Source organism: Diachasma alloeum, unplaced genomic scaffold, assembly GCF_001412515.2.
Source record: "Diachasma alloeum isolate Michigan unplaced genomic scaffold, Dall2.0 Dall_scaffold_02221, whole genome shotgun sequence".
Taxonomy (NCBI): domain Eukaryota; kingdom Metazoa; phylum Arthropoda; class Insecta; order Hymenoptera; family Braconidae; genus Diachasma; species Diachasma alloeum.
Genome location: NW_021682126.1, coordinates 1475 through 13345, shown reverse-complemented (window position 1 = coordinate 13345; position 11871 = coordinate 1475). Strand labels below are relative to the sequence as shown.

The following is an 11871-nucleotide window of genomic DNA, read 5'->3' as shown; positions in this document are numbered from 1 at the left end:
GTTTTGAAATAATCTATAACTGAACAAATGCGGTATGGCTCGTGGAAGTTCTGTATAACAAGTAAAAAACGAGTGGGAGGCGCGATTTTTCGCGTTTGCGGCTGTCTCAACTGGAATTGCAATATTAATGGTTGCGTTGATTTCAGGATTCACTTTTCCACACAGAGTTAATGTACCCGCTGCAAACGCGATATTCTCAAAAAAAATTAATAAAAATGCCTCAACAGCTACATTCCGTTTCAACGGATTAAATTCATTGTCAATTTTCGATTATTTCTAAATTTGTATTAATATTCAATGAACCGATTGCGGAATCGTTACATGTGAATATTTGCTTCATTCTCCACACCAATTTTCATATTCTCCTACGAATACTTGTCAAGATAATCTTCTTCTCCGACTTTGACACCAAAGAAATCTGAACGATTGCCATTTAGATTCCATCATTCAACAGTTGATTCTTCGAAATATATTGGGGAAATTTTCAATATTGTAAATGGAAAATTTTCAAATAAACGACTTTAGTGGGGCGAAATGGACATATGATTGACAACTTTTGCGAATGGAAAAAAAAAATGTCAACAGCGGGGTAAGGAAAAAACTTGGCCACTTGATTGGCAATTTCGGAAACTTTGGAAATCATTTTTCCGAGTTCTGGTAAGTTGATTAATACTTCAGCAGAGAAGTTGATTATTAAAAAAAAAATTTTTTTTTCCTTTCGTATACCCTTTCGAGTTTTTACGATTTGTTCCCATCCCATTGTACTCCCTGTACCGCATTCGCCGAGGGACAAAGGGAAAACCTCACTTGAGGGAAAAACCTGCCCTGGTACAGTTGTCCCTTTGACGAGACTAGCGCTCCGCAGTGAAACTGTGATATTAGAGCGCTACAAATTTTGACCGCCGACGCCCGGGATCGAACCCGGATCACTGGCACACGAGTCTAGCACTCTAACCGCACGGCCACTACCGTCGGTAAGTTGATAATTATTAAAATTGCTAAAAATGCGCAAAGTGACTTACTTGGCTCTGGAGATTATCATTTGGTGTTTGCTCAACCGCTCCTTTGGCCCCCTTGGCAACGGAATTTACTTCTTCGTTTTGCTTGAAAAAAGGACAAATTTCCTCAGTCAAATTTTATTTCAATACATTGTATGATACATCATACACTGTTGGAAATGTCTTGAAAACTCAGTGAGAATGTAACTTCAATTTTAAATCTTGTTAATTTTATTCCATTTTCAGATGAAACTGATCTGGTAATTTGTTATTCAGTCTCTAAATTCGGGACAATTGGTATTTTCATGTTCAATTTGATTGACATCCCACAAACATTTTCAAATTTTACTTGAAAGCTTGAATTTGTCTATTTGTAACCAAAATTAGATTTTCAATTATAATATCCCCCGACCTTATGTTAAGGATTTCCTCCCGGTCTTGATTCGCCCAATCAGAGTTTTGGAAGTCCCGTGACACCTTCACGTAGGAATTAATTTGATTATTCCCCAAATTGAAATATCGACCAATAGGAGCACGGGAGTTGACATTACTTGGCTGGTATTGTAGCAAGAATTTTTCGGTACGGCTTCGGTACAGTCATCAGAAAATCAAATAATATGGTGCTGGAAAATCATTGAGACGTAAAGAGACAGGTGGTAAGAATGGGCGAATGCCAATCTGAAAGACATGGCGTAAGTTTGAAATTTGAGTCGAAAGAAATTCAAAATCAAGGAATCGGTAATTGAATCGAGAAAAAAATTTTATTTGTGGAAATTCATGAATGTGGATTTCATGAATGCAACCATTCTCACCACTCTGTAACTTTACATTTCAAAGATTTACCGCCAGCATATTATTTGATTTTGGGATGACTCTATCCAAGCCTTCCGGACTGGATTGTAGCAATCGCAGCGCGGTGTTCGAGTTCACGATAGTCAAAACAAATTACACCATTGTTTTGGAAGAAATGTCAAGAGTAATTTTCCAACAGTGTATGTACCCCAGCAAAGATAGATAGAGAGTAGTGACATACTTTAGAGGGTGTGAGGTTCTCATGCAAGGGGACGTTAGCAACGAGATCCTTCACCGCTAGAGTTGACGTCCAAGCGAGTCGAGGGATTGTGACTCGTTTGCTCTTATCGTGGCACTTTTTCTCTAATTGAGAAGGGTCAACTGCTGGAAGAAATCGAACAATTACTAGCAATTTTTCCATTTGGTAACAAAAAGAGTTGTAGTGACAACTCCTTATCAGTAATTTCAGGTAAAATATCTGTCGTGAATCGATAAACTATATTCAAAAGTATTTCAAAAACTTGTCCCATCTATCTACCTGTCGGAATTTTGGTATTTTCCATTACATATCATCTCAATGTTCGGTGAAATATGCAATTGCGGTTCCGCGACTGTCTATTTCGAAAAGGTTGTGTACAAGCTTTGGACTTTTGTACGTTCGCGGAAATGGAATGCATACATATAGGATTCTTCGTGCTCTCTCGAGTTACTGTTACTTTGATCAAATGCACAGTTACACTTTTGCTCTGCTATAGTTTGTGCGTGAACATTATTGGAAGATAGAATAATCTATGCTTTGCAGTTATGATACCTTTCATATTGCAGAAGTAAATTATAGAGAAACACAATTTCAACAGAGGCATTATACTGTAACGCATGGTATTACACGTGACATTCCCTATCTGTTTCCCCATCATAAAATCATTTATATCAAGCAAATTTGTCAGAAATAATCTGCTCTAAATACATGTCAGTGATGTGTACGAAGGGAAGAGAGGATTACTAAAAAGGTTATGGTTTTATGAATTTCACCCGATAGTCTCTCATTTTTACATATATCAGACCGCTTCAACGACCGGATCATCCCACCAATAAATCTTTTGTTTCACATATATATAGTCACCATGAAAAACTATCATTTGAACAAACAAAAAATAACGTTGATAATACTAGTGTAAAATAAAACAAGCAGTTGACCGACCCTATTCGACAGAAGACTTTTGAGACCCTTTCATGGATTTTTATTTTTTATTATTTTTTATTTCTACCAATTTCATTGGTAGAAAGCTTCCGAATTTATCCGTAGTCATTCCGTCGAAAACAATAGTTCAAAATAAGGTCAATCATTATTAATCAATGAAAATTTGAATAATACTATGTGACAAATATCTACGATAACTTGTAGGTCTAGCCCGGGAAAAGCATACATTTCCAATTAATTTCGTGAATAGGAAGTGAAATAATATGTGTACCCCTCGAGGATAATAACTTCAATAGTCAAGGAAGTATTGAAATATTTTTTTCAAAGTTAAAATTAGAAATATGAAATTGGCGTTGGACCTGCGGCGAACGGTACAGATACACTTTCCGCTAGGCGTATTGTTTTGTTTTTATTTTTCAACAGCCTGTCATACACATACGAACATTCATTCCCCGGTCATCTTAGTGTCTTACACAGATTCCAAATGTGCTTGGAATATTTTTCAGTCTGATTTGTAATCTGTGATATTTAGAGGTGTCAGCAGCCATGAAAGATAAATCGAAACCATTTCTTTCCATAGTCAATTTGAAAAAGTACATCACGGAGACTGATGGAAGATTACATCGCGCGCTTCATAATGTGAAGATCACCAAGACTACTTATTCCAAAAAGGCTGAAGCAAATAACGCCAGGATTGCGGAATGCCAACAAAAATTGTCAACTGGAGTGTATGTATTCACATCACTAAACAAGCTTGCGTGAAAAGAATTTTGGATCTCGTGGATTCTACAGAATACCACGCTATATTTTTTCCACTTAGTAGAAACTGCAATCGATATTTCAGGCCATTCGGTGTACATATGCAAGTAGGTCATTCCGCCAGATATCGTAAGCACATGCGATTTCAAAAGCTTATAGTTCTCACCCGGCAGACCTGGGCTCGCTTTCCATCGGTCACACTAGTAGCCCGCGTGCAAATCTTCATAGAGATTGGCAAAGAGACGTTCAACAAACTGGAAAAAAAACATATCATTATGCTATTTAGGTATGGAACAAAACCGCTGCCGAAGCGAAGAGTCTCAAACATTGAGCAATCCTTAATGAAACTCTTCTGGAATTCGGTATTTGACGTTCTTGACTCACGTTAATTAGAGTTTTGCACCCATTAGAATGGTCTGCTGCAAATGCCTTGGAATTGTGGCTAACGCCTTATTTAAACCCAACACTTCCATTGAAGTAAACCGACGGTAAATTGAACTCTCCAAATGCTCAATCCTCATGGCATTTGACATGTAATATGCTTGACTCTTCGTTAAATAGACCCTGCCGTTATCAGAATGATTTGAAGTCTTGAGTTCCAGTCTAAAATTTCCTGGAGCCACAAAGCACATACATCTCTAAACAATATAGAGATGAGTGGACAGTATTTGTACACGGTATAAATGTGAGGGAAGCGCGCCCCAGGTAGGAATTGACGATAGATACAGGGCCCATCGAGCCTTGAAACAAGCCTCGAAAATGCTCAACCAGAGCTGGGCCCCAGCCTCTAATCAGCCCTTGATCCAGCCCCAAAATGATAACCCGAATTCAGTCTCAATCTCGGTGGCTTGAATAAGGCTTAATGCCAAGGCTGCATCCAAGCCTTAAGCTACAAAATTTAAAAGGCTCAATTCCACTTTATTTTAACAAATGATGTTATTGTTTATACGCATTAGTTCCATCCATGTCTATTTGTTCATGAGTCTCTGATTATTTTCAATTCCCCACAAATAAGTCCCCAAGACAGTTGTTGGACGTTGTTGATGAGTAGTATTTAGTATGTAGTCAAGTTTAATTGTTGATTAATTAATAAGGGATGAAAAAAATAACGTGATCATTATTGTTTTTTCCTAGTTATGGAACCTGAACTGTTATCATATATCTGTAATCGAAATTCAATGAAATTATACTTTTAAAAATTCTGCATGTTCGGGGATTCGATCCGGGGTCCTTAGGATCCTTAGACCAGCGCGCTGTCCACTCGGCCACCTGGAAGTTCTTATTACTACAATTTTGGTGGCGGGTGCTTCTGTATCTTCCGGGCGCATTTCAAAATTGAAACGATTGCTATTGTTTGGAATGTCTTTAACATGAAAAAAGGGAATTGTTTGAAAAAAAATTTTTTTTCATTTAGGTTTTAAATAAATTATTCTGAAAGATGATACCTTCAATATAAAAGATGTAATTTTTTTCGCATAAATCACTTACCCGGCATACGAAAAGAGCATGTCATGTGAAAAAAAAATGTAATCAATAATAACAATAATAATGATTATGTGATGACTCCGTACATGAAGGGTTACGACAGGCCTGGTTTAGACCTCACTTCGATTGATGTCGCCAAAACATGTGGCCATTCTAATAACACGCATCTAATATTTGCATGTAATTGCGTGATAATTAATGAAAAAATTATCAACATGAATTACCAGCAAACATTACTTCCAAGGGTTAACTGAGTCTTAGATAAGCCTTAACGTACTCAGCCTCAGGTTTCAAAACCTGAACTAAGCCTGATATGAGGCTTGCCAATGGCCTTGATGACCAGCCTTATTTCATCCTAAAGTCAACGATGAGAACAGGCCACTGAGCCTTACCAATACAGGGATCAGACAAGCTTGTTTCCATCGTCAGCCTTAGTAATTCCTACCTGGGGCTGTTAATCGAAAAATCGTAAATGTGAAAATGGAACGATTGCGAAGCTAAATCCCAAAATCTCGTTAAGTGTTGAAGGGAATTTGAGGAAATTAAAATGATTATTGTGATAAACTGTGTTTTAAATTATTTCAGAATATTTTCTACACTTTTCCAGTGCAATGAAAAGTTCATTGATGAAATTTTCTGAACTTGCCGCAGCGCGCGTATACAAATATAAGCCTTTACTCTTCAGATTTTTTTTCTATACATAAGTAACACAATGATGAAAAAAAAATTATAGCATATTTTTAAAGGCAATTTGCGCACGACACATGGCGGAATGACCCATATGTATGCATAATCATTAACATATTCAGCATCTAAAACAAAGAATATTTTGGTGATTCCTCAATTGGATAAGCGTCAATACAGCCGTAGTAATATGTATTCGTGCTGTTAGCTAATCTAAAATTATAACTAACAGTCTCACGGTTAGAACGAATTAATGGATTCGAATTTCAGGATTAATTTGGAAGAATTTCTTTTTGACGTGCTGACAGAGGACCGTCAACAGGAGATCCTGAAGGAGATGAAATCGTTGATTGGTAATTAATTTTCATATGGGAACTAAATTCATTGAAAAAATACCCATATACGCAGAGAAATATCCACGAAAAATTACTGTGTTCATATTAATAAACGTGGGATAGCCATTTATTGCCTTCAATGTCAAACCCGATGAAATCTTCTAACGAGAGGACATACTAACCAATGATATTTTACTAGAAATGAAAATCATATGTGCATATAAACAAATTATATATTGATTTCTGTAGGTGGTGGAGAAAGTCTATTGGCCACGGATGACATGATTTTATTCCCTAGAAAATTTGCTACCAGGTACCAAACACTTTTAATTCTCTAAGTAATGCCGACAATCTTTTTGTATATGGGACATAGCATATCAACTCAACCACTCAACTGTTGTTGTACTGCTTGTGCTACAATGGCCGTAAACGCCGGAATGTGCTGCAAAGCGTCGTTTTTTAGAAATTGCAATTGATCGGCTCATCGGGAATTTGTTTTTAATTGAAAAATAAATATATATTACTTAAAAAGGAATCATTTTTCCCCGTGATAAAATGAACGTTACGTGACATTGCCGGAAAATCGCCAAGCGCACTCGTCGCGTTGAGACACGATGGCAGGTGACTGTTTTATTCTTGTTCGAATTGTTTACGTGGTTCTTACGATGCTTTACTTATAAATATTCTGTCCGATACCTGCCTCATTGTTTTACCATAATATTACGATATTTTATCGAAACTTTGCGTCGAAATACTTTGAATCATTCTTGTACGATTTTATAAAGAGACTTGGTAGCTTCTTCGCGTTGAAACACTATGGCCGGTTACTGCCATTCTTGCTCGATTGTTTGATGAGATTCTTACGATGCTTTACATATGAATATTCTGTCCGGTACCTGCCTCATTCTTTGACGATGATTCTAAGCGGTTTTATCCATACTTTGCGTCGAAATATCTTCCATCAATCTTCTACGATTGTATGACGAGACTTAATAGATACTTCGCGTTAAAATACCGTGGCCGGTGACTGCCTCATTCTTATTCGATTGTTTGACGAGATTCTTACGATGCTTTACATGTAAATATTCTGTTCGGTACCTGCCTCATTCTTTCACGCTGATTATACGCGGTTTTAGGCATAATTTGCGTCGAAATAACTTGAATCAATCTTCGGCGATTTTATGACGAGACTTGGTCAATACTTCGCTTTGAAATACCTTGGCGGGAGACTACCTCATTGTTGTTAGATTTTCTGATGAGGTTCTTACGATGCTTAACATATAAATATACGGTCCGATACCTGCCACATTGTTTGACAATGATATTACGCTAAAAAAAAACTATTCCTTAAAAAGGAATGATTTTTCCCCGTGTTAAAATAAACGTTGCGCGACATTGCCAGAAAGTCGCCAAGCGCACTCGGACAGTATGTACGCACCCATGCAGCTCCGTAGAACGAATGCAGCAGCGCTGAGCCTCAAATAACCCAGCAGAGCCCTAACAGAATACAAATTGTTGAAACCGATTTTGCCTTTTTATAATATCTCATTCGGATTCTATACTTTACCAAATGAATGGATAGCTAAATGTTCCAATAGCCTTACTGAATTGAGCAGAAAGGCCATACATATCCGCGTTGTCGTATTTTTCGGAGCTGTTGTTATGAAGTTTTTTTACTGTGTGAGCTAACCGAGTCGAAGGCGAAGCAACAACCACACGTGGAAAACAAGCAGTGCGAAAAAAACTATTCAACCGATTACATATCACTGTTCCTGTACTCGTGTTATGCGATCGGTAGTTTGAGAAATAATCACACCAAACTTTGTAATGATAAGACCTAAAATCATTATAAATTTCAAGGTTATATATAAGCTATTTGATGAGTTATAATGAATACAAGTTATTTTAGTTTAAAGATCCGAAAATGGAAATAAAACGACGTTTCTGAAAGTGCAATGTCCTATTCTTGATTCAATCGAATAAGCGTAATCACGAGGAGTACTTAAAAAAAAANTTAAAAAAATAAATTGGAACATGTAGATTGATTGCCAAGATATTGGCAACAAAGAAATTTTCACGACGATATGCCGAACACACAACGACGACCAATATTGTTCCATATGAATTTTCAAATTTTTCCGTTTGGGAAGTAATACCGGTAATACCTATTCTCCAGCCCGAAATCATGAGTCCGGTGAAATATTTGAGGGTCTACAAGAAGCTCGTATCGTCTATTCACGTAGCGTTTTGATGAGTGTAGATATATTAGTTACTTTTTTTGACTTTTCTTGAGGCCATGGCGTGCGTATCAGTGCCTCACGTGCGTTGAATGTATCTTACGGTATATAATAATATAAAGTTTGAATCCAAATGTGGCGGAATGCATTTTTTTGGTCAACCCTCGCTTTCGGCTTACACCCGCCAAAAACGCCATTCACCAGATCGTTATGTAAAAAGCCATTAGATGAAATCTAACAATAATTCATTTAATTAATAATTAATAAACTCGTTCGTACTGTAGAGCCTACAAAGGCAGGAATATCTCGCTTGGACTGCTCAAGGATACGACTCAAGAAGAGAAGCTCAACAGGAGAAACACCTATACCTGAGGTTGCACCAAAAATTGATGTTCGTGGGGCGAATGTAGTCCTCAACTCATTGGCCCATGCTAAGCACGAGGAATATGTTGTGTTAGGTAGTTATGCTGGCGCTGTTGAGATAGTATATTCTGTAACAATTCGTTCTGTGTGTCCTTCGTATTCACACTAATAGAAATCGCCAGCAAAAATTACCGTGTCATTTGGTAATCGTGCAGTATTTTGCTCCTCCACAATAAAAGTACCTAACCGTAGATAACAATGGAACATTCCACAATCATTCAAATGGAAATCAATCATTCAAATCAATCATTCAAATCAATCATTCAAATCAATCATTCAAATCAATCATTCAAATCAATCATTCAAATCAATCATTCAAATCAATCATTCAAATCAATCATTCAAATCAATCATTCAAATCAATCATTCAAATCAATCATTCAAATCAATCATTCAAATCAATCATTCAAATCAATCATTCAAATCAATCATTCAAATCAATCATTCAAATCAATCATTCAAATCAATCATTCAAATCAATCATTCAAATCAATCATTCAAATCAATCATTCAAATCAATCATTCAAATCAATCATTCAAATCAATCATTCAAATCAATCATTCAAATCAATCATTCAAATCAATCATTCAAATCAATCATTCAAATCAATCATTCAAATCAATCATTCAAATCAATCATTCAAATCAATCATTCAAATCAATCATTCAAATCAATCATTCAAATCAATCATTCAAATCAATCATTCAAATCAATCATTCAAATCAATCATTCAAATCAATCATTCAAATCAATCATTCAAATCAATCATTCAAATCAATCATTCAAATCAATCATTCAAATCAATCATTCACATCAATCATTCAAATCAATCATTCAAATCAATCATTCAAATGATAATCGGAATTATACATATGTGTAAATAGTGTTCTGTGAGCAATCAATAAATTTTACACTGGAAAATAGATGAATTCACTCCGCCAGCCGATGAAAAATCTCCAAACATGTAGATAACGCTTGTCTAGAAAGCCGATAATTTTTTTCGTACGGTAAGTTAAGTTTTATGAGACAACAGAAACAAATTGTACGGAGTGGTACGGAAATTTACCCGAATTGCGAAGCGCTGCACGTGTACCAAACGGACCGGTAATTTATGTCGAACTTTTCTCTCAATACATGAGGTATAATATGCTAAGTTTTCCGCAGTGCCCGAGACTGAAGAATATGGGACTTCTAGTCATCGCCGTGGAGGAAGGAACGCAAGGGGGAGAAAACCGTACCAACGCCGTAAGGGCTCGTACCCTACAGATTCATCAAAAACTAGAGGTACCGNAGGCCGTAAGGGCTCGTACCCTGCAGATTCATCAAAAACTAGAGGTACCCAAAGGAAGACAGTGACACCAGCAAGGCGAAGGAAGGGCAAAGCGACGGGTAAATAGTGCCATACAAGTTTTTATGACAAGCTGTACAATAAGTCAAGTTATCACACACTGCGCACTTGCCACAGTGCGCTGTAAACGCGACTTTTCTGCAGTCTATCATGAAATATTATCGACCACTGGGGTGTGAATTTAATTTTCAACGAATGTGATAACAGACCTTGCCCTAGGCTGGGTTTGTGAATACATTGGTCGAAAACAAAATGAGTACCCTAGTGCTGTAAAATATAGATATTCCACATGGGCGTTGCTTTAATTTACAACGAATGTGAGTAGAGATGTTGCCCTCGGCTCAGCCTTTAAACCTGACATTCCTTAAAAATGAAACTAATAGCTTGGTGCTATAATGGTCAATGAATTATTGACGGGAAAGGAAGCCAATAAAATCCCGACTGATATGGAACATAATGAGTAATTATTTCGAATTGGTTTTAAGGTCAAACAATCAATACACCACCAAATCCTCAACAAAACATCTTCGACAGAGACTTCCCGCCGTTCGTCGTAGAAGAGATCGGACAAGGTGACTGCGAAGACGATGAGCCCGGTAAGTACTAACTCCTGTAAATACGTGTGTGTGGGTTTCTGCACAAGCATAGACATGGGATAGAGATATATGGATGGGCAAAGAGATATACATATATATATATATACCTGCATAATGGATTGGCATTATTTTCAGAATTTACGGATTTCGAGGTATTGGAGGATGAGGACGGATTGATGGAGCTGGGACTTCGTGAGTGCGATCTTCTCGACGGAGCTGAACGTAAGTGACTCAATAGAAAGACATGATAAATCCTGCAAAATGGTTTTAGCAAAAGGAACAGCAGGGTGAATGAAATTAAATATTTTTATTTTCAGATGCTTTCCTGTGAGAAAAGCGGGATGATGTCGAGGAATTGTGACGAAGAGCGGAAAAAAATATATGGGAAATGAAAGAAAGGACCACATAAAATATTTTAAGGAGTTACATAACATATGAAAGATTTAATATGACCTATGCCGCTGTGAATGTCTTTATAGAAATATCACCTCGATATTTTATTTTTTGTACGAGGCTCGCTGGTACCTGCCTCATTGTTTTACCATAATAATAGGATGTTTTATAGATACTTTGCGTAGAAATACCTTGAATTATTCTAGTACGATTTTATTACGAGACTTTGTAGATACTTCGCTTTGAAACACTGCGACGGGTGACTGTCTCATTTTTGTTCGATTGATTGCCGATGTTCTTACGATACTTGACATATTAATATTCTGTCCGATACCTGCCTCACACTTTTACCATAATATTACGAGGTATCATCGATACTTTGCGTGAAAATAATCTGAATTATTTTTTTTCGATTTTATTGAGAGACTTGGTCGATACTTGGCTTTGAAATACTGCGACCGGAAGCTGTCTCATTCTTGTTCGATTGATTGACGATGTTCTTACGATACTTGACATATTAATATTCTGTCCGATACCTGCCTCATACTTTTACCATAATATTACGAGGTATCATCGATACTTTGCGTGAAAATAACTTGAATAATTTTTATTCGATTTT

The 11871-nt window shown here is 36.8% G+C and overlaps 1 protein-coding gene across 1 annotated transcript; it reads left to right on the top strand.

Annotated features, from left to right (window-relative positions):
• Positions 1 to 10061: 10061 nt before the first annotated feature.
• On the top strand, positions 10062 to 11452 carry LOC107046833. The gene is made up of 5 exons (XM_015269551.1): positions 10062 to 10149; positions 10233 to 10304; positions 10749 to 10859; positions 10995 to 11081; positions 11177 to 11452. Exons 1-5 carry the CDS (start codon positions 10062 to 10064, stop codon positions 11188 to 11190), a joined length of 372 nt encoding a protein of 123 aa, XP_015125037.1. The 3' UTR covers positions 11191 to 11452.
• The last annotated feature ends 419 nt before the right edge of the window (positions 11453 to 11871 follow it).

Coding starts and splice junctions, on each gene's coding strand:
- LOC107046833 (XM_015269551.1), top strand. CDS start 10,062: ATGCTAAGTTTTCCGCAGTGCCCGAGACTGAAGAATATGGGACTTCTA. Junction 10,150..10,232: donor AACGCAAGGGGGAGAAAACC/GTACCAACGCCG, acceptor CGTACCCTGCAG/ATTCATCAAAAACTAGAGGT. Junction 10,305..10,748: donor AAGGAAGGGCAAAGCGACGG/GTAAATAGTGCC, acceptor ATTGGTTTTAAG/GTCAAACAATCAATACACCA.